The following is a 22,863-nucleotide window of genomic DNA, read 5'->3' as shown; positions in this document are numbered from 1 at the left end:
GGCTGGGATTACAAGCGTGAGCCACCGTGCCTGGCCATAAATAAATAGATTTTTAAAAACCAAGTTTTTCATCAGTCATCAAGATTGCAGTTTCTAGGATGAAAGTGTGAATAACAGAGTTTACCAACATGGAACATGAAGAGATATTGAGGTTGCTGAAAGCTGAGCCACTGCTCTCTTCATAGACTGGTTTCTGACTGAAGGCAGGCTCATTTTCCAAATTGATCCCTGAGGTCATTGAGGTTTATATTCCAAATTGTTTATTCAGAAAATATTGACTGAGTGCTTTCTATGTGCCAGGCATTACGCTGGCTGGTGGAGATATAGGAGTAACTGAAATAGACAGTATTCCTGCCTTCAGAGAGCCTGTGTTCTAATCTACTGTCCTTTTGGGTCATAGATATCTTTAAGAATGTGTTAAAATGATGAACCCCTTTCCCTGAAAAATCCGTTAATAAATCAATAGCTCTCTTTCTCTCTCTCTCATACACACACACACACACACTTGCTGTGGGTGGAGACCCACAGTCAGAGTTTTGTGTTTCACTTCCTAGGGTTCGGAAAACTTAAAGCTCAAGTTTGCAAAGTGAGGGGCCTTTCTTCTTTCTCCCATCAGGCTGCCTGCTGCTCTTGCCTTCTGCTCAACACTTTGTGATGTCATGGATAAGACTTCTTGCTAATTTTCTTTTCAGATTTGATCACATGATACATCGGTAAACCTCAGGGAAAAGAGTCCATGGGGGCTTAGTAGGCTCAGGTCAGCAGCTACCTTGTCCTGTGGCTTCCAGGAGGTCACTTCTGCTCCCAGTGTCTCTCTTTTCACATCTGAGTAATGGAAAGGATTGTGTTAGGTTAACTCTTAGGCGATTTAGTGGTAGGTTTGGTGGGCAGGCTTTGTAGGCTGGCAGAAAGTATCAGGGGGTACATTATGTTACCCCCAGATACACTATTCATTAGCTGGACAATTTGAGCAAATTATTTAATTTATCTAAGTCTTACTTTTCATATATGAAGTGGAAAAAGTAACACCTTATAGAATGGTTTTGTGAATTAACTGAGCTAATGGATCTAAAGTATGTAAATTGCCTAAGACAAAAGTAGTGGCTATTATCAACCTTGTCACAGCCAAATTGCTTTTCAGGGGAATTAAATCAGCATGATAAATATTTATTGAGCATTTACTATGTGCCTAGCAAAGCATACTTCTATGATTATCCTACTGTGATGCTAACCCAGCCACCAGACAATGATATTAGACCATAGTGAAGAGGTCCACTCTATATTAAACAGGCTTGGTTTAATTCCCTGGCTCCACCAGGAGCCAGCTGGGTGACCCTAAGCAATCTAGTCTTCATTCAGTTTCCATATCTGAAAGATGGGGATGATATCACATAAATCAGTTATAACAGAGAGGCTGTTGGATTTAGACAAGATTGTACAAGGAAAGCATTTAGTACAGTGCCTAACTCAAAGAACACTCTTGATTTATGTCAGGCCGGTTCAATATTAATACTATTATTATTTACTGATTAGCTTAACCTCATCCCCCTCAGGGCTAGGTTGGAGCTAAAGGTTTTACCCAGATTTCATGTAAGTCGAGATGATGATAGCATCTCACTTATCTAGCCCCAAGTTATAAAATTAAGATCCATGATTCAAAACTGGGCTTTGTTTAGAAGTTTCTTGGAAAATATTTACTCGTCCTGTAAACAGCTGTGGTTACTACTAAATAATTCACCTTGGTAGAAGATTAATGGTAATTCTTTTTTATATGTTTTTGTTTAGTACCCCAACCCCATGGATAAAAATGTCCTCTCTGTAAAAATCACGGAGGAAAAAAGAGGTAAGTTCTCTGTACAGTTTTTTTGTATGATCGTTAAATGATAGTGATTTTTGTAAAGATGTGTGTATGTGTGTGTGTGGCCTATTAGGTTTTTTAAAAAATTGTTCACCTACAGTTCCTTTCCATTATTAGTTGTTAAACAGGTATATTTCTGTATTTGAGGTGACTTAGAAAGGTGTGGCAGGTAGAGCACCAGGATTTACGATAATAAAAGGCCTGCTGATGCTTTTTGTCACTTTCTAACTAATAATTGTTGACAACACTGAGCTATATATAATTGCAACCGCTAACATTTTTGAGCCCTTAATATGTGCCAGGTACTCTTACTTTTATTAATTCATTTAATCTTCAGAACAATGTGTGGGATAGGTATTAGACTACTCATTTAATGCATGGAGAAACTGAGATACAGAGAAGTTAAGTGACTTGCTCAAGGTCACATGGCTGTAGCCTATCATATCATTTTGTAGATAGCAAAATGCATATGATTAAATATGAGATGTGACCATAAAGTGATTGCTTATGGAATCACAACTACTTGGCAATGTGGTTTAGCATTGACTAAATCAGGAGTTGACAAGCTATGGCTCGTGCTGCCTGTTTTAGTAAATAAAGTTTGATTGGAACATAGTCTCATTTGTTTACATGTCATCTATGGCTGCTTCCTCACTATAACAGCAGAGTTGAGCAGTTGCCACAGAGACTTTATTGCCCACAAAACTTAAATTATTTAACATCTGATTCTTCACAGAAAATGTTTACTGATTCCTGGTCTAGAGCATAGGAATCTCTTCTGTTCTGTGTTATCCCTATCTCCAGCAAAAACCATTATCAGTGTCAGTGTTTCAACTTGAGAACTGGGCAAGGCAGGAAGCTGTGACAATGCACATAGTCAATGTACAAAGCTTTGGAGACACTGGGGCCTAGGTCCAGCATGCCCTTTAGCCTTCTTAGGAATCATGAGATGCTACTGTTCATTGTGTGACTCTGGAGCCCTCTCTGTGCTTGGCACACATAACTGCCTTTTGCTTGTATATGCATTTTCTGTACTTTTATAACCATATAGATATATTAAAAATGTTTTCTCATGTACCTGCAGTGTGGGAGAAACTTGTTATTTGTCATCAAACTGGATTTCAAATCTTAATTTCATTACTACCTTGGTGACCTAACTTTTTAGAGCCTCAGTTTCTTCATCTGTCAAATGGGAAAATAATCTTGTTTTTAGGTTGTTATGAAGATCAAATGAGAGAACACTGTGCATATTCTAAATTGAAATGTTAATTATAATTTCTATCATTGTCAGGGATGCCGTTGGGAGTGGCTAATCCATTTCGAGTATGTGTGAAGCAAACACTGGATGAGATGGGCAAAGGGAGGGCCAGTGGCAGAGGGGTTGGCACTGTATCAACAGCTTCTGGGCAGTCAGGGTTTTTGCATCAAGGGTTGGGACTACTATAGCCAGAGCTTTGAGAAAACTTGTAACAGCATGGCTAAGTCACAGTGATTCACAAAGCAGAAGACTGCACTTCATAGTTTATTATTTTCTCTGCCTCTGCCTTTCTTTTTCTTGACATTGTTTTTTATATCCCTGATTTAATTCTGGAAACTTCATCGCAGAGCAAAATGGTTGCAGTCCTAGTGTTACGGTAGGTAGCTAGTCAAGTATGAGCAGGATAGAAGAGGGCTTACACACACACACACACACAGAGAGAGAAGAGGGCTTACATACATATACACAAGAGAGCTTACACACACATAGAAGAGGACTTACACATATACACACAGAAGAGAGCTTACACACACAGAAGAGAGTTTACACACACATACACACAGAAGAGAGCTTACACACGCACGCATGCACGCACCCACCCAGGAGTGCTGGGTGACCATCAGGTGATGGTCAGGCGGTCATTAACTGTCTGACTAAAGTAATAATTGGTCACAGCTGGCATCAGGCAAAGGCATGCTCCTAATAGATAGAAAACACCTGAAACTGATGATCAGCAGCTTCCTGATAAGATCTCAGGATTTGGGAGAAGTGATGTAAGACCCCGGACGTACGCCAACGCGTAAAACCCCAAGTCAAAAGGTCAGACCACACACTTGCCTTTCAGGTTGCCCGCTTGGCTGTCTTCCAAGTGTCCTTTCCTTCCTTTCACTCCCATTCTAAAGGAACCGGAATAGCTTTTTCCTATTTAGGAAGGTTTATAAAAAGAATAGGAATAGCCATTTCCTATTCTGTATAATAAACGTTCACTCCTGCTCTAAAACTTGTCTTGGTCCCTCCTTCTGCCTTATGCCCCTCAGTCGAATTCCTTCTTCTGAGGAGGCCAGAATTGAGGTTGCTGCAGACGCGTACAAATTTGCTGCCGGTAACAACAGGAAGTCTACTCCCTTATGAGAGATAAATGTGACTAGTAAAGTGAATTATAGGTTTAAATTTTGTAGCCAGATATCTGTGCTTGAAAGTTTGGTACAGAAGGTAGCAGCATCAGGTTCTCCCCCTTTTTGTTGAAACATTCTCTTTGGAGTTGAGCAGGAGTCCCACTGGTCATCGTCATTGGGGCACTAACACGGACAGTCCAGAGCAGCGAATGGTTGTGATTATTTCATCCTTGACATTGGAGTGTGCATTCTGAGTTACTGTTGTACCCTTATTCCTTCATCACAGATAGGGAATATCTGATTTGGCCCAGAAAAGTGTCAAGGAAACTGAAGTTTGAATTAAACATTTTCTGTAGGAATACTGCAAATAGGAAATTGAGATTGACTTTAAAAGATTTATTGCGGGAGGCTGAGGTAGGAGAATCGCTTGAACCCTGGAGGTGGAAGTTGCAGTGAGCCGAGACCATGCCATTGCACTCCAGCCTGGGTGTCTCAAAAAAAAAAAAAAAAAAAACCAAAAACCAAAAAACAACAAACCCCCCCCCCAAGATTTATTGACACTAAGAAAAGAACACATTTCCTTAATTTGTTGTGTATAAAAAATTTTCTATTTTCTTTAGATGAATCAACAGGGGTCATCTACAGAAAGAGGATTGCAATCTGTCAGAATGTGGTTCCAGAAATTTTAAGGAAGGTAAGTTCATTTTAAAGTTTAATCACAGTTGTTGTAACATTGAGTATTTTTTAATAGTCATGAAAAGGAACAGCATTTTCTGATGTAAAGGAGCATTAGAAACTTCCTCCTCCTTTTACTTCACAGCCTTCTGAGGAAGAAAGCTCTTTCTTATCCAACCTCAGTTTTAGCAGATGCCACTGGAGATACTTTGTCTCCCTGTCTTGTGAAGGACTCTTAATGGACATAGAGATGTTGTGCAGTTACTTTAAAGATACTTTTGGCATTTTGCATGAAGTGACTAATCTTTTCATGATTAGAAATGACTCTTAGGTGAGAATGATCAGAAATGGGAAGATTGTAAATATTTAGTCTCATCTTTAATAAGAAAGAGAAAAACTTCAGTTTCTAATTCACTATCAGAGATAACAGCTATTTACCAGAGAATAATGTTCTCCACGCCCTCTGTTGTCTTTATGTGTATTTCTCTAAAGTAATATCATTGATGATGAAATCTTCATGATAGCAAATTGTTTTCTCTCTTTGAAGAAGAGCACTCTGGTGATTCTTTGTTGGAAAAAGGTGAGTGGAAATTTTAATCACATTGCTTGAACCATAGAGGGATTTTCAGTGGGAGTCCTTTTAGAGCTATGAGGAAGTCAGAGGAAAGCATCTGGATATGCCCTTTCAAACAGGTCTCAGAGAGTAGTTTCAACCTGAGAGAGATTCTGTGTGTGATGTTGTGTTAGTCCATTCTCAGGCTGCTAATAAAGACATACCTGAGACTGGGTAATTTATAACTAAAAAGAGTTTTAATGGATTCACAGTTCCACATGGCTGGGGAGGCCTCACAATCATGGTGGAAGGTGAAGGAGCCAAGGCACATCTTACATGGCAGCAGGCAAGAGAGTGTGTGCAGGGAACTGCCCTTTATAAAACCATCAGATCTCATGAGACTTATTCACTGTCATGAGAACAGCATGGGAAAACCCGCCCCCATGATTCAGTTACCTCCCACTGAGTCTCTCCCAGTGACATGTGGGGATCATGGGAGCTACAATTCAAGATGAGATTTGGGAGGGGACACAGCCAAACCATATCAAATGTGGAACCCAGCTTGGCTCCTGCCAACTAGCTTGCAAATTAAATTGCTGTGTTGTATGTGGAACAAATGGCAGCTTCCATCACTTCCTTATCATGAATTAAAAGACTGTCACATTCTTCAGTGCAATAAAGCTGATATGACAATGAAAATGAACTTTCTTTTTTCCAGATGGCAAAACTTGTTGCACTGTAGCAGCAAATTATTACTGGCTTTTTCCAGAGTGTGTACCCTGCCTTTGCCCTGTATACTCACTCTGAATCTATTATTTAAAAAGGCATTCAACTTTGTCTTGTATCTCAATTCTTAAATAATTTAAGGACACCTCTGACTTGTACAATTCTGCCTTTGTAGTTTTCCATGTCTTCACCTAGGAAACCATACATTTCTACATATTGGACAGAGTTTAAAATGAAGAAAATATTTTACGTGATATTGTTCTGCATGTAAGCCTGTAAGTGGGCTCGATTAGAATCCATCAATTTAAGAAGTCCATAACCAGCCTTAGAGGAGATGCGAAGGAGGCTGATAATTTGCTTAGTGTTTACCAGTTAGGGAAATTAGGCCAGGGACTGTATAGCCTACATAAATCCTGGGTCATTTGCATGTCCTCACCAGCACTTAGTAAGGTCATAGTATGTTTGATTATCAAAAACGTACAGCCACTGGTGAGCCATCATCCATATATCAGGATTAATTGTCCTCTTGGTTATCCAAGACTGAGAGTAACTCTGGATGTGGTCATTATGTAGCCTGCTCTTCCTAAATTGAGAAAGCCATTGTCTTTCTGTTGGACAGGTGAGCATTTTGAAAGTACCTAATATCCAATTAGAAGAGGAGTCATGGCTCAATCCTCGGGAAAGAAACATGGCTATACGGAGTCACTGCCTTACGTGGACACAATATGCATCCATGAAGGAAGAGTCTGTCTTCCGGGAAAGTATGGAAAACCCAAATTGGTAAGACTCGTGTGTGTGTGTGTGTGTGTGTGTGTGTGTGTGTTTTGGATGCAGGGATGGACACATAAGTACATACATTCAAAATCTATGGTTCTATACTTATGACCTGTTTATAACTCGTATGAATTCCACATTATTAATTTTTTAATCACAGTAATTAATGAATTTTTTGGAGGGGAGATCAGGAAATGATAGGGTTCAACTCCCATCTGACCATCCCTCCCAATCCTGGTGTCTTTTTCACCCTCTTGAGAAGTAGTGTGTGTTATCAGTTTGCTGAATATTCTTCCAGACCTTAAAGAGATACCTTTAGATACTTACATATATACTCATAGAGTCTGTATAGTATGATTTTGTATACATTTTTAAACATATATTATAAATTATAAATTATTTTGTAAATTGTGAGTTTGTAAATTGTGTACTTTATTTTACTTAATGGAATGTTTCTGAGCTTAAACCATGTGATATATAAATATATAAATATATATAAACAAATATATATAAATATATATAAATATATAAATATGTATATGTATCTAGCTTATTCCTTTATTGCATATAATTCAATCCTGTGACTGTATGACATTTTACATAGCTACTACTTTTTTGATAGACAGATGGTATCTAAGTTCTTTTTTTTACAAACAATACTATAATATTTGTGAAGCATATGTTCCTTGTGTGTGATCCTTTATGTTATATATGAGTTGTTTGTCTAAAGTAGATTTTTTTTTTTAATGCAGTCTCGCTCTGTCACCTAGGCGGGAGTGCAGTGGCATGATCATGGCTCAGTGCAACCTCAACCTCCTGGGCTCAAGTGATCCTCCTACCTCAGTCTCCTGAGAAGCAGGGACTACAGGCATGTGTCACCATGCCTAGTTAATTAAACAAATTTGTTTTGTAGACATGGGGTCTCACTATGTTGCCCAGGCTGGTCTCAAACTCCTGGGCTCAAGTGATTCTCCTACATCAGCTTCCCAAAGTGCTAGGATTCCAGGCGTGATCCACTGTGCCTGGCCTAAAGTAGAATTTTTTTTTTTTTTTTTTTTTTTTTTGAGGCGGAGTCTCACTCTGTCGCCCGGACTGGAGTGCAGTGGCCGGATCTCAGCTCACTGCAAGCTCCGCCTCCCGGGTTTACGCCATTCTCCTGCCTCAGTCTCCCAGGTAGCTGGGACTACAGGTGCCACCACCTCGCCTGGCTAGTTTTTTTTTGTAGTTTTTAGTAGAGACGGGGTTTCACCATGTTAGCCAGGATGGTCTCGATCTCCTGACCTCGCGATCCTGCCCGTCTCGGCCTCCCAAAGTGCTAGGATTACAGGCTTGAGCCACCGCGCCCGGCCCTAAAGTAGAATTTTTAAATATCAAGTTTATTGAGATATTATTTACATATAATAAAACTTACTTTTCTTAGTGTATAGTTCTTTGAGTTTTGACAAACATGTAGTTGTGCCACCACTGCCACAATTAAACTATAGAACATTTTAGATAGGTTTAAAACCGTTAATATTATAAGACCAATCAATAGGGAAAGAATATTTCTTTCAACAAATGGTGCTGGGACAACTGGATATCCACATATGAAAGAATGAAGTTAGATTCCCTACCTTGTGTAGAATACAAAACTAACTCAAAATAGATCAAATACCTAAATGAAAGAGTTAAAACTATAAGACACTTAGAAGAAAACATAGGTTTTCTTTGTGATCTTGTGATCTTGGGTTAGGTAGTAATTTATTAGATATGATAGCAAAAATTTAAGCAGCAAGATTAAAAATAGATAAAATTGACTTCATCAATTAGAAACTTTTGTGTTTCAAGGGACACTGTCAAGAAGGTGAAAAACAGGCTTGGCGCGGTGGCTCATGCCTGTAATCCTAGCGCTTTGGGAGGTCAAGGCAGCCCGATCACTTGAGGCCAGGAGTTTGAGACCAGCCTAGTCACATGGCAAAATCCCATCTCTACTAAAAATACAACAATTAGCTGAGTGTGGTGGCACACGCCTATGGTCTCAGCTACATGGGTGGCTGAGGCACGAGAATAACTTGAACCCAGGAGACGAAGGTTTCAGTGAGCCGAGATCGCACCACTGCACTCTAACCTGGGCAACAGAGTGAGACTCTGTCTCAGGGAAAAAAAAAAAAAAAAAAAAAAAAAAAAGACACACAATAACAAGTGTTGGTTGTGGATATGTGGAGAAATTAGAACCCTTACATATTTCTTATGGGAATATAAAATAGTGCAGCTGCTTTGGAGAACAGTTTTTCAGATCTTCAAAAAGTTAAACATAGAATTACCATTTGACCCAGCAATTTCACTCCTAGGTACTTCAAGAGAAATGAGAAAATATATGTCCACACAGAATCTTGTACAAAACTTTCATAGCAGCATTATAATAGCCAAAATGTAGAAGCAAACCAATGTCCATCAACTGATAAATATATAGCCCAATGTAATATATTCACAAAATGGAATATTATTTAGCCATAAAAAGGAATGGAGTGCTGATTCATGGTTAAACATGGACAAATTTTGAAAATATGCAAAATGAAAGAAGGCAGTTACAAAAGGCCACATATTGTATGGGTCCATTTATTTGAAAAGTCCAGAATGTGTAAATCCATAATGACAGAATGTAGATTATTGGTTGTCATGGGTTAGGGAGAGAGGAGAGTGATGAGTGACTGCCAGTGGGTATGGAGTTTCTGTTTTGGGGTGATAAAAATGTCCTGGAATTAGTGTCGATGGTTGCAGAACTCTACAAGTATACTAAACCTCACTGAATTGTGTACCCTAAAAGAGTGAATTTTATGGTAAGTGAATTATATCTCAATACAGAAAACTATATAGCTGATTCTCAGGACATGCATACTTTTATTAGTTTATATAGTGTTTTAGTTTGGGCTGCTATAACAAGAATACCATGAACTGGGTGACTTACACAGTAAATGTTAATTTCTCACAGGCCTGGAGGCTGGTAAATCTACCGTCTAAGCACTGGCCTTTCCAGTGTCTGGTGAAGGCCATATATTTGGTTTGCAGATGCTGCCTCCTCATCATTGCCTCACATAGTGGATAGAGTGAGTTCTAGTCTTGGTTTCTTTTTATAAGGACATCAGTCCCATCATGCAGTCTCTAACTTATGACCTCATGAAAACCTAACTACCTCCCAAAGACTCAGTCTCCTAGTACCATCTCATTGTAGGTTAAAGTTTCAACACATGAATTGGGGGTGGTGGGGGAGGGTACCGACATGCAGTCATAACATACAGATTCTGCCACATTGCCTTCCAATGTGTTAATATGCACATTTTACACTGATCAACAATACATGAGAGGGCTCATTCCCTTACAACATTGTCAGCACTTATTCACATGCTTTTAAACTTTTGCCAGTATAATGGATGAAAGATGATTAATTTTTTGAGACATGTTTAAAAATAAGCAAAATATAAGCACTAAATGTTAACAGTGATTATTGCTGTGAACTGTGGTTGCTGTGAACTGGATAATTATCTGTGTTTTTTGTTACTGTTCTGTGTGGTTTGAATTTTTTATTATACACTTATCATTTTATGGAAACAGTAAACCCCTCAAGCCCAAACAACTATAAACCAAAAATCTAAAATCCATTCTTAAGCCCAAACACTTGTCCAAATCATTACTGCTCTCCATAACTTTGGTCCTGTAGTGATAATTCTAGGATGCTGCAGCAGCCCGCTGAGTGGGTGTGAAAGCCATGTCTTACTAGCATCAGAGGTGGGCTTGCTCTGAACCACCCACTATTTTTTCTGTCTTAGTCTCTCTCATGACAAGAGTTTCACATAGGGCATAGATGTTTGGGATTAAGTGTAAAGGCTGTGGCCAGAAAATAGAGCTCCTTTCTTTGTATGTAGAAATAGCAAAAGGATGGAATTGGCTGATTTTGTGCAAAAAAATCATTTCATCTACTTCGTTTTAGCCTTAATTTTTGCACATATTTGAGCTATTAGCTAGTCCTAAAAGGTAAACTAAACCTTCATCCGTGATATGTAAAATGACAATTAGCTCTGAGAGTCCAGGGAGGATATCCTTTAGGAACAATTTTTCTTTGTGTGTTTTTCAAAAAGTATTTTAAACTAGTCATTCTGATTCTAGAAACAATAATGCATGTGTCTTGTAAAAATATTAACCAATTCTGAGAAAAAAAGGAAATATTATCATACCTGGAGATACTGTCTGTTTACATGATTTTCTTGGTCCATTCCTAATTGATACTTAGATTGGTTTTGCTCTTACAAACAGTGTTGTGATGAAAATCTCTATGATTACATATTTTCCCACTTATTCAATTACCATTTAAGGTAGATTGAGCAAAGTGAGATTTCTTGGTCAAAGGTTATGTGCATTTTATATTTTGGAACATATGACCAGACTCCTGTATAAGAAGGTTTGACCAGTTATATGTTTTTTTTTCTTTCTTTGGTTTTTTAAGTTCCAATCCTCTCCAAAACACTACCTTTTCTATCATTGACACAGCAGGCTAACACTTACTGATGCCTACTATGTCAAGGTCAAAGCTGTATCCTTCATGTGCATTCTTTTGAGGCTTAGGTTAAATAACTTGCCCAAGGTGATACAGTCAGTAGATTGCTAAACCAAGATACAAATGCAGGTATGGTAGACTCCACTTTGAGCACAGTGGTGAGGCAGGAATACGAACATTTACAAAGGATAGGTTTATCTTGTTCTGTAGAGTGCTTTGGATCCCAGGTATGAAGGATGGATTTTGTCCCTTCAGCAACAAGCAGCCACACAAAGGTTTCTGAGTAGGGGCTGATATGCTGAAAGCTGGGATCCACATTCTAGAGAACTTATGTTTCCTTAGCTCTTGACATGCATTTAGAAAGGCATTTAGGCAGACATTCTAAATAAATAGGTAATGGCATGGGATGGAGGCATCCAAGAAAGATTCATTATTACTTTAATTTCTTCCCTTTGCTAAGGAAGTATGAGAGTAATGGCTAGCTACTGCACCCAGAATAGGGACAATTTTTTTTTTTAAGGGAATAAAAAAGCTGTCAGGGCTACTAAGTGTAAAATTAGACTTTCAAGCTGTGTGTTGGTTAGCAGGTGTGGGTGTGTGACTAGAAACCAGATGTCACTCTGTCCCTGTGCATGGCCTGTTGGCTCAATTCAGAGATGGGCTCAAAACAAGTTTCCTTTAGAAACTAAGCCTTGCTCTATGTCCTCTTTACATAGTTCTGATTTTGGCTTCCCACTGACATCTCTACAGTTGTGGCACCTTCTTGGGTGAGAGAACTACATTGGACTTTCCCCCATCTGTACTATTACAACTGAATAGCTCTAATATGCTTTCTTCCTTCACTAATTGTGTACGACATTGTCTTCCTGTAGTTTTTATGGAATGGAATTTCTCTTCTCTCCATAATAGGTATGGGAAGATAGGGTGATGTCCTGTTTCTCACTCATCTGACTCTCCCAGAACCCAGGTTGGCATTCCATGCCTCAGAGAAGCCCTCCTGTACTTACTTTATCCCTCCTCCTGTATCAGTTAGGCTGCCTTGTGCTGCAAGTAGCAGAAACCCTGACTCAGACAATACCAGCCATCCCTTACATGTGTTTACTATGTGCAGGCTCTGCTTTAAGTACTCAGTGTATATATGTATATGTGTATGTGTATATGTGTGTCTGTATTTAATCCTCATAATAACCATGTGAGGTTGGAACTATTATCTTTGTTTTACAAACTGAGGCTAGAGATGTCAAGTAACCTGTTCGAGGTAGGATGACCAGTAAATGGCAGCACCAGATTCAAACATGGGCTGTTTGGCTTTCGAATCTAAGCGGTTGGCAGCGACATTGCCCTTCCTCTCACTATGGAACTGCATTATCTCATAGCCAAGTGGGCAGTATTTCCATAGCTCTTATTCTTTTGGCTCTACCTTTGTATGTCAACTTTTTTTTTTCAAGTTTGGATTCCTCACGACTGTCAACAGCATCTAGAATCAGCATACTAATTTGTCCACATTTAGTGAGAGAAAGAGCTATGTCGAGGAGGGAACCTGTCTCCTAGCCATGAGGAAAAAAGCCCTTCCCCTGATGCTGATTGAGTCAACTTAGGACACCTGCTCCCCCAGACGAATCAGCGTGTTCAGAGGAATGATATGGGTGTATTGGCAGATCCAGTCAAGATCTGCCCTTGGAGCAGGGGGTGAGGTCGTCTCCCTCTGAAGCACATGGCTGCATGGGGGTGGGTAGGCACCTGAACAGAAATAACTGGGGCGTAGTAGAAGGGGACTCTGCACACGTTTTTTCCTCTTCGTGTTTTCTTGGCATCACGTTGCCCGTTGGCTTTATTTTGCTTTGGAAGTAATGGAAACTCACTACTGCAGATTATTATAGGGATATTTCTGTACCAGTGATCAGGCCTCCTGAGGGATAGGAACCAGGAATTGGAAAGCCAGCAAGACCTAAGGCAGCTTCATAGTCTCTTATTTTTCTATGTCTGACTACTTTGTCTAGTAATTTACAGATCTGCTTTATTTATACAGCCAACCTGACTCCCTCCAGGCCTGCGCAGGGTCTCTCCTCTCATGTCCTATGCCACAGTAACTGAGTAGGCTTCTGTGTTTAGAATCCTACCACTGGGCCAGGCGTGGCTCCATACCTATGATCCCCGAACTTTGGGAGGCCAGAGTGGGAGGATCTTGTGGTCAGGAGTTCGAGACCAGCCTGGTGACATACCAAGACTTTGTCTCTACAAATAATAAAGTAATTAGCCAAGCATGGTGCCACATGCCAGTGGTCCTAGCTACTTAGGAGGCTGAGGTGGGAGAATCGCTTGAGCCCGGGTGGTCAAGGCTGTAGTAAGCTGTGATCCTGCCATTTAATTCCAACCTGGGCAACAGAGCAAGACCCCTGATATAGTTTCGCTGTGTCCCCACCCAAATCTCATCTTGAGTTGTAGCTCACACAATTCCCATATGTCGTGGGAAGGACCCAGTGGGAAGTAATTAAATCATGGGGGCAGGTCTTTCCCATGCTGTTCTTGTGATAGTGAATAAGTCTCACAAGATCAGATGGTTTTATAAAGGGGAGTTCCCCTGCACAAGCGGTTTTTTTTTTTTTTTTTTTTTTTTTTGACTGCTGCCACGTAAGACATGCCTTTTGCCTTCCACCATGATTGTGAGGCCTCCTCAGCCTTGTGGAAGTGTGAGTCCATTAAACCTCTTTCCTTTATAAATTACCCAGTCTCAGGTATATCTCTATCAGCAGCATGAAAATGGACTAATACAACCTCTGTCTCAAACAAAAAAAGAGGAAAGAGAAGAATTCTGCCTCTGAAACTGTAACTATGTGCCCTTGTACAATTTGTGTCACTTCTCTACTCCTCAGTTTCTTCATCTGTATGTTGGGGATGATAACCCTTTCCCAGAGGGTGGTTGTATGAATTAAATGAAGTCGTACCTAGAGAGAGCTTAAAATAGTGCCAGCCCATAGTGGTCAGCAGATATTCGTGTTTTGTATTATTACTTTTACAATTGTTATTTTCATAATCTTAAAAATTCTGATAACTTTTGATTCTCATTCTCAGTGTGTATTTAATATAGAAACAGTGTTTGTAATGATTTACTGTTACACTGCAGAAATATGTTCATGTTGGGCTTTGCATTCCCTCAGTACTCATCTTTGGGGCTACGAGTGCCTCAATTTGAGAGGCATGGGACTGGGAACCTTGTGTTTTAGTTTCAGAGTGAAATTTAAGCTCTGGAGAGAATAGTATTCAGGGTCAATGCAAGCAATTGGCATGGACTGAATCTGCTCACATTTCTGGTTTTCTTCTAGGTTCATGCAATGATCTTGGCAGTTGTAGATTCAGGAGCATCACATAGGGTCCTCTGATGCACTGCTTGAGTGTGTAGAATGAGAGATGCCATGCTCGTGCTCTGCTTTGCCTTAAGGCACTTGGGCCAAATCAGAAAAAAGATAAGTGAATCTTAATCTGAAAAGAGGAAAAAATTAAAGTCAGCTTTTGTGGGAATATGCTTTATTATGTAGAGCAGGACGCGGGCATTTACTTTGAAAATGGAGAATGAAGTGTATTATTTTAGACTTTTCAGAAAGAAGAAAAAGTCATGGTTTTTACCCTCTAAAACCTTATGTTCTGAGATAGGTTTGTTAATTTCTTATCATTTTGTGTTTGTGTCTGTTCTTTAAAATATATTTATTTGTTAGTTTCTGGTTCTTATTTATTACCTTTTCCTTTTAATAGGCATTTGTTATACCATGTGGGAATATAATTGACATGCATTTGATTTGGTTTTAGTAATTGACATTTGCTTTATCCAAGTACTGCAATGTAATTCTGAAAGATAATGACCTTGTAAAAGTATTTTCTTTGGCTTTACTCTTTCAGCATATGTGTTTTTATGCTAAGTACAAACTTTTTGGTATCTTCAAGTTACTACTATCAGTGGGAACCTATTCTATTCATGATGTTGTGGAACTGGGTTTTTCCTCAAATGTAGCAAGATTATTCTTCTACACTCAACACAGCATCTCAATGGCCATGTCCATAGCTTTCCACGTCTAAAAGCTTCTGCTTATCCTCTGATGCTTATTTTTGACAATAAAAATGCCCAGCCAGGCCAGGCACGGAGACTCACGCCTGTAATCCCAGCACTTCGGGAGGCCGGGAAAGGTGGAAAAGCAAAAGCTCTCGCAGGGCCCTGCCTAGGCCCATGGGCAGGTTGGAGGCTGGCGCTTTGTCTCCAGGTACTTATAGCCTCGTTGCATAAAAACCATTTTAGGACCCCATTTGGCCCACCCTCTCCTGGGCAGAGTGGTTGGGCATAGCTGGGCCATGGTAGTGTGTCAAGACTTGATGAAGGGGCCGGGCATAGTGGCTCATGCCTGCAATCCCAGCACTTTGGGAGGCTAAGGCAGGCGGATTGCTTGAGCCCAGGAGTTCCAGACCAGCCTGGGCAACATGGAGAAACCCTGTCTGTACTAAAAATACAAAAATTAACTAAGCGTAGTGGTGTATGCCTGTGGTCCTAACAACTTGGGGGGCTGACTGAGGTGGGAGAATTACTTAAGCCTGGGAGACGGAGATTGCAGTGAACCAAGATTGCGCCACTGCATACTCCAGCCTGGGTGACAGAGTAAGACCATGTCTCAAAAAAAAAAAAAAAAAAAAAAGGTCAGCTTAGCAAAATGTGTGCTAATCATTTGAATATATCCCTCATGGCATATAGTAAAAAACAAGTCAAAATCAAACTTAAACACAGAATTACATTAATGAGATGAGAAACTGTTCTTTTTTTTTTCTTTTTTTTTAGGCAGGGTCTCCTTCTGTTGTCCAGGCTAGAGTACAGTAATACAATCACAGCTCACTGCAGCCTTAAACTTTGGGGCTCAAGCAGTTGTCCCACCTCAGCCTCTGAGTAGCTGAGATATAGGTGTGTGCTATAATGCCTGGCTAATTTTTTTTTCTTTTTCATAGAGACAGGGTGTCACTGTGTTGTCCAGCTGGTCTTGAACTCCTGGCCTCAAGTGACCCTCTCACCTTGACCTCCCAAAGTGCTGGGATTACAGGCGTGAGTCCCTGCGCCTGACTGCAGCTCTTGTTAGGTCAATACATTTTCATTACTACTGAAATTACTCGTGAATCTTCTTCACTGTGTAATAGATATGTATATAACTTTTTAAATGTTTTATTTTTGAATTTCTGGATTAAAATGTCCTAAATCTCAAGTGTTCATCTGAAAAATCACAAATAATATAATTTGCATGTGCTGAGAGCTAATTGGACGTATTTTTTGGTGTCCATTGTTTCACCCTGCTCTGGAGTCTTTTTAGTTTTTTTTCCATGAGTGAATTCGGTAGTCTGGTGACTTCTGTGTGTTTTTAAGATTAGCAGTGGCATTTTTGATTGACCTCCAGACCTACTTTTACTGAAGTATTAAAATACTCTGGCTCTGCTGACTTAGGAATTATTTCTAAGCCCAGTCCTGGAGCTAAAGGGCTTGAGGGTGTAGTTAACTAATAGCCTGAATAAATACTACTGTATTCGTCCCAAAACATGACTCCCTCTGCTCATATTGACCTTGATTTCCAGTGCACCAGCGGATAATCAAACAATTAGCAGAAAGCACCACCAATTATGAAAAGCCAAGCAGTAAAGCCTTTTCTATACAAATATAATCATCTGGGCTAGAGCTTTATTTTTGGCTTAATAAGACTGCCCTCCAAAAGATACTCATTTGCCATTTGATGTTTGTGTTCATATAATCAGAGTCTCCTCTGTTTTTTTTATCCTGTACTAATTGTTTTGTGGTGGCTGTGCACAGAGGTCACAGTTTACCACTGTATCCCGTGTATTTAGCACAGTGCTTGGCTCACAGAAGATGCTTCATCACCATTTGTCTAATGAATGATGAATGAAAATCTGCTAAAGGGGATGCAGATAGTACCTGTGGGCTGAAATGAGAATGGCAGGGGGTTTGTGGGTAGGAAAGGAAAAGAGAAGGAGTATGCTGCAGGGCAAGTTCAAACTGGGGAAGCCCAGTAGCACTTGGTAGGAAATGATATGTAGAGAGAATCTGTGCATTGAACCAGTAATCTGGGAGCTTCTCTTCTTGTTTCTGCTTGGTCATTTTATGTGCTCTTTGACTCTGGGAAAAGGGATAAAGCTGGCCTGAGCTCCCTCACAGAGTGAAGTGAAGACTTAATAAGATAAAAAGTAGACATGCTATGCACATTTATAAAGCACTGAACAAATATAAGTTTTTGGAACTAATGGGATTAAATGTTGTTTTCAAAGTGTGGTGACTGTTTAAAGTTACTAATTTTGAAAATTAGAGTAAGCTGTTTTATTGAAAAGGGAAGTGATAACTGAGCTAGAAACAATGATGTTTAGCCAAGAGAGCATTCAATGACATAAGTAGGAGCTTTTGAGATGCAGTCCGACACTGCCTACAACATTTCAGTCTATGGCAGACTGCATATATTAAGGTGGTACCGTAAGATTATATGGGAGCTGAAAAAGTCCTGTTGGCTAGTAACATCATAGTCATCTTAATATCATAGCATGATGCATTACTCATGTGTTTGTTGTGATGGCAGTATAAACAAACCTACTGTGCTGCCAGTCGTATAAAAGTATAGTGTGTACAATACATAATACTTGATAATGGTGTATTAGTACATAATACTTGACAGTGGTATATTAGTTCTTTTTCATACTTCTCTAAAGAAATAACTGAGACAGGGTAGTTTATAAAGGAAAGAGGTTTAGTTGACTCACAGTTCCACATGGCTGGGGAGGCCTCAGGAGACTTACAATTATGGCAGAAGGTGAAGAAGAAGCAAGCACCTTCCTCACAAGGTGGCAGGAGAGAGATAGAGTGCAGGGGAAACTGCCATCAGATCTCATGAGAACTCTCTCACTGTCAGGAGAACAGCATGGGGGAAACTACTCCCATGATCCAATCACCTCCCATCAGGTCCCTCCCTTGACATATGGGAATTACAATTTGAGATGAGATTTGGTGGGGACACAGAGCCAAACCATACAAATGGTAATAAAGACTGTGTTACTGGTTTATGTAATTACAATACCATTTATTGTTGTTTTAAAGTGTACTCCTTACTTATAAAATATTTTAAAAAGGTAACTGTAAAACAGTCTTAGGCAAGTACTTCAAGTGGTATTCTAGAAAGCATTGTTATCATAGGAGATGACAGCTTCATGTGTGTTATTGCCCCTGAAGACTTTCCAGTGGGACAACATGTGGGGGTTGAAGACAGTGATATTGATGATCATGACCCTGTGTAGTCCTAGGCTAATGTGTGTGTTTTTGTGTTAGTTTTTAACAAAAATATTTAAAAAGTAAAAAAAAAAAAAATGAAAAATGTTAATAGAATAAGAATATAAAAGATAATATTTTTGTACAGCTATGCAATATGTTTATGTTTTAAGCTAAGTGTGCTTGCTTGCAAGAGTGAAAAAGTTAAAAATGAAAAAGTTTATAAGGTAAAAAAATTACAGTAAGCTAAGGTTATTATTGAAAAAGGAAATTTAAAAAATAAATTTAGTGTAGCCTAGGTGTACAGTATTTATAAAGTCTACAGCAGTGTACGGTAATATCCTAGACCTTTGCATTTACATCACCACTCATTCACTGACTTATGCAGAGTGACCTCAGTACTGCAGGCTCCATCATTCATGGTAAGTGTGTATCATTTTTTATAAATGGTATATATGTGGTATGTATCTTTTATACTGTACTTTCACTGTGCCTTTTCTGTGTCTAGATATGTTTAGATACACAAACACCACTGTGTTGCAGTTGCATACAGTATGCCATATAGTAAGATGCTGTGCAGGTTTGAAGCCTAGGAGCAATAGACTCTACCATTTAGCCTACGTGTGTAGTAAGCTACACCATCTAGGTTTACGCAAGTATATTCTATGATGTTTGCACAATGATGAAGCTGCCTAATAATGCACTTCTCAGAACATATCTTCATTGTTAGGTGATACATAATTGTATCTTAGTGGACGCCTGTTGACATTTTTTTTTTCATCCTCCTTTTCCTTTGAGTTGTTTTGAGTTGTATGTTGGCCCAAGATTCAGTGGGGGAGTTTAAAATGTAGATTCACCTTGGTAATTCTAGTTTTGTATCCCTGGACTGACTCCTGAAAATCGACATTTTTAAAGTTCTCCTGGTGAATCTGTTGAGTAGCTAGATTTGGAATCCCTGATATCTAGTAAGTATCCCATGGTCCCAGTGGTAAGCAAACACACAACTGGCAGCCCTTTTGGAATTTCATTTTTTTGTAAAACTCTTGTTAATCTTATAAAGCATGATCAGTTAATATTCTGGCTATCTGGCAAACACTAAACACTCTTCAGTGGAAACACCTGCTGAAAAGTCAAAATTCAGATGAGGGCTCTACTGAATTTATGCAAGAATGATCAATGGAAATAAGGGATGAGGAGGGGAGACTTTAGTGAGTATGATTAGTGTCAAATTATATTGCATTTTCTGTTCTTAGGAAACACAGATGCCAATTAAAATTTTTTCTTTGGTTTGGTTAGCTTTTGTAGCTATAGGAAATAAAAAATTTTGGTATTAAAAATTACGATACTTTATTAACCAGGCATTGAGATAATGCAGGATAACCTAAAGATCTCGAGACAATAGAGAGGAACATGGTGACAATCTAGTCTTAGGGTCTACCTCCTCCATTGGGCAGACAATCAGCACCAGCTGTGAGTGGGATGCATGCACTGTTGGGTCTGATATCCCAAGACAAGCCTCCACCTAAGCTAATTTACAAACCATTGTGTTTTGAAGCTTCGCCATCAACTCAGGATGCCCGTAAGCTTTCACTAAAGAGACGCTTCTCTAGGTAATAGGGTTGTGGGAAGGGACATGGGATCTGAAGTTAACTGTGTTAATAGTGGCCCTGTCACTTATTTTTGTGTGATCCTAAGTAAGTTTGCCTCTTTGAACCTCAGTATTTTTAATCTGTAAACTCGGGTTAATATTATATACCTTCTAAGACTGTTGTGAGAATTAACTGAAAGGCATGCATATAAAAACCTTATGACAATGCTTTACCACAATAGGCTATGAAAATATGTTAACTGTTTTTATTAATAATCACTTCTTTTTTTTTTTTTTTTTTTTTTTTTTGAGACAGAGTCTTGCTCTGCTGCCCAGAGTGGAGTACAGTGGTATGATCTTGGCTCACTGCAACCTCCGCCCCCCGGATTCAAGCAATTCTCCTGCCTCAGCCTCCCGAGTAGCTGGGTTTACAGGCGTGTGCCACCACACCCAGCTAATATTTTATATTTTTGGTAGAGATGGGGTTTCATCATGTTGGCCAGGCTGGTCTCGAACTCCTGACCTCGTGATCTTCATGCCTCAGCCTCCCAAAGTGCTGGGATTATAGGCGTGAGGCATATTAATAATCAATTCTTAAATACCATGTTTTAAGAGACAGAGCCAGACTGTCCTGAAATATGTACTTGTACTAACCTACTGGACCTCTGAAATTCTACCATTTAATTTATTTCTTAGTGTTATGGCATACCCTGTTGATACTCATTGTTAATAATTTAGGTAACAAGCTGTTGGTTTCTGGCATGGGTTAGAAGAACAGCTCAGAGGGAAAGCACTGAGGAGAGGAGGTCAGAGAAGGATGGTAGAGTGTTTGGTTTCACAGTGCAGAGTGTGGGGTAGCAGGGTGGGACAGGAGGCTGGGAAGTTGGGAGGCTTCTGCTCCAAGAGCTTTGAATGTCAGAACTGGGGTGGGGATGGGTTCATTCCCTTCATTGCCGAATGGTTTATGGTGATTGAGTGCCACCTAGAAGTTAATAAATTGCAGAGTCTTGGAGTTGGCTGGGGCTGGATTTTCACAGTGGTTGTTTGAACTCTCAGCCACTGTGCTTTTTTTTTTTTTTTTACTTTAAATGGGAATAATAGGGAATAATAATGGTGGTTGTAGTAGAACAGCATTATTGTTACTAGTGTTAGTACTGTTTACTCACATTTGTTGAATGCTTACACATAGTACCTTGAGTGCTGTCCACATGTTGCCCTATTCAACCTTGAGACAATTCATGAAATAGGTATTATTAACCCCATTTTACAGAGAAGAGCAAACTTCACAGAGCTTCAGGAACTTACTACGTGGGTGGGTAGGCAAGATAAAACAAGACTTGAATGTAAATGGTCTAATTCCAGGAGCCACACCTTTGTTCCCTGTCTTAAAGACATATATATATATATTGTGTGTGTGTGTGTGTGTGATTTTACATGTGTAAATACACACATTCATGTTAAGGCTGAAACTACATAGCATATATTGAGAGCTCTGCAAATTGCATTGGTTTTCTGTGGAGGCAGTTATGTAAATGGGTTCAGACAGACAGCATGGGAGTGACTACATAGTCTGGTATGGTGGAGCAGCCGTGAGTCAGGAAGTCTCTGCAGCAGCAGCAGAGCCAGGGAATTGGGCAGGAGTGAGTGGGCCATCTGACTTGAAGACCCTGTGTTTCCTTTGGGACCCCTATTTCTGTGTACTTACAGGAGAATGCTGAAAACATGATTAGAACTGAGATGTCATCACAACAAGAGTATCTGTGGAAACTTTTTTTCCCCCTCAAAGACATTTTAATTAGATTCGCATCATGAAAACAATTAGGCAAGATTTGCCATACCTAACCAGTCAATAATTCAAGGACAGGATCTCATTAAGAGCTTTTGCTTTCCTGGAAACTGCCATTTTGAGGATTCAGCACTGGTGGCTGTGTGCTCTAGGGATTAATTCCTGATCCATATTTCCCCTGAACTTTTTTATTTTCTCAAATCCAGAAGAAAACAAATTTTTAAATGACTGTATAAGCTGCCCTTCATTTTCACAAAGGTGTTCTGGGATTTGAGTTGTGCTTTCTTTGTAACAGTTCCATTGGGTTCTGTTTTGAATTACACCCACTAAGTGGACAAAGCAAGAGATGGGACTCAGATACAGGTGCTGCTTGAGTGGGTCAGCCTCACTCTCAGATTTTGTAGGTGACTTATCCCACAGCCAGGTGAAGGTTGTCTTCTGTTGACCTGAGCCGGTGGAACTCCTGAGACATCTGGTTCATTTTCCCTGACACAGGTATTGAGATGTACTATACATTTCTTCCCTTCTTTTGCTTCTTCACTTTCTCTTCCCTATACTCCTTCCATCTCTTCCTTCTTTCCTTTCTAAATGCATTATTGATTTCCTACCATGGGCTAGTCTTTGCAATTGGAATTGAGGATGCAATGAAGAAAAAATAGATACAACCATTTAGAAAAACATTTGACCTGATCTATTAAAGTTGAAACTGTG

The 22,863-nt window shown here is 39.6% G+C and overlaps 1 protein-coding gene across 4 annotated transcripts in view; it reads left to right on the top strand.

Moving 5' to 3' along the window:
- PRELID2 (PRELI domain containing 2) overlaps nt 1–22,863 on the top strand; it is a 77,144-nt gene that overhangs the window by 11,535 nt on the left and 42,746 nt on the right. For 2 of the 4 annotated variants that reach the window (XM_010370625.2, XM_030927986.1), the window contains exons 2-5: nt 1,786–1,843; nt 4,852–4,925; nt 5,454–5,486; nt 6,805–6,965. In XM_010370625.2, the coding sequence (XP_010368927.1) occupies nt 1,786–1,843; nt 4,852–4,925; nt 5,454–5,486; nt 6,805–6,965 (326 nt within the window). The remainder of the gene's footprint in view (nt 1–1,785; nt 1,844–4,851; nt 4,926–5,453; nt 5,487–6,804; nt 6,966–22,863) is intronic. The other 2 variants (XM_010370626.2, XM_030927987.1) reach the window with 1 other exon arrangement.

Source organism: Rhinopithecus roxellana, chromosome 3 (genome assembly GCF_007565055.1).
Source record: "Rhinopithecus roxellana isolate Shanxi Qingling chromosome 3, ASM756505v1, whole genome shotgun sequence".
Lineage (NCBI taxonomy): Eukaryota > Metazoa > Chordata > Mammalia > Primates > Cercopithecidae > Rhinopithecus > Rhinopithecus roxellana.
Note: the sequence above shows the minus strand (reverse complement) of the source record. Positions and strands in the feature narration are given on the sequence as shown.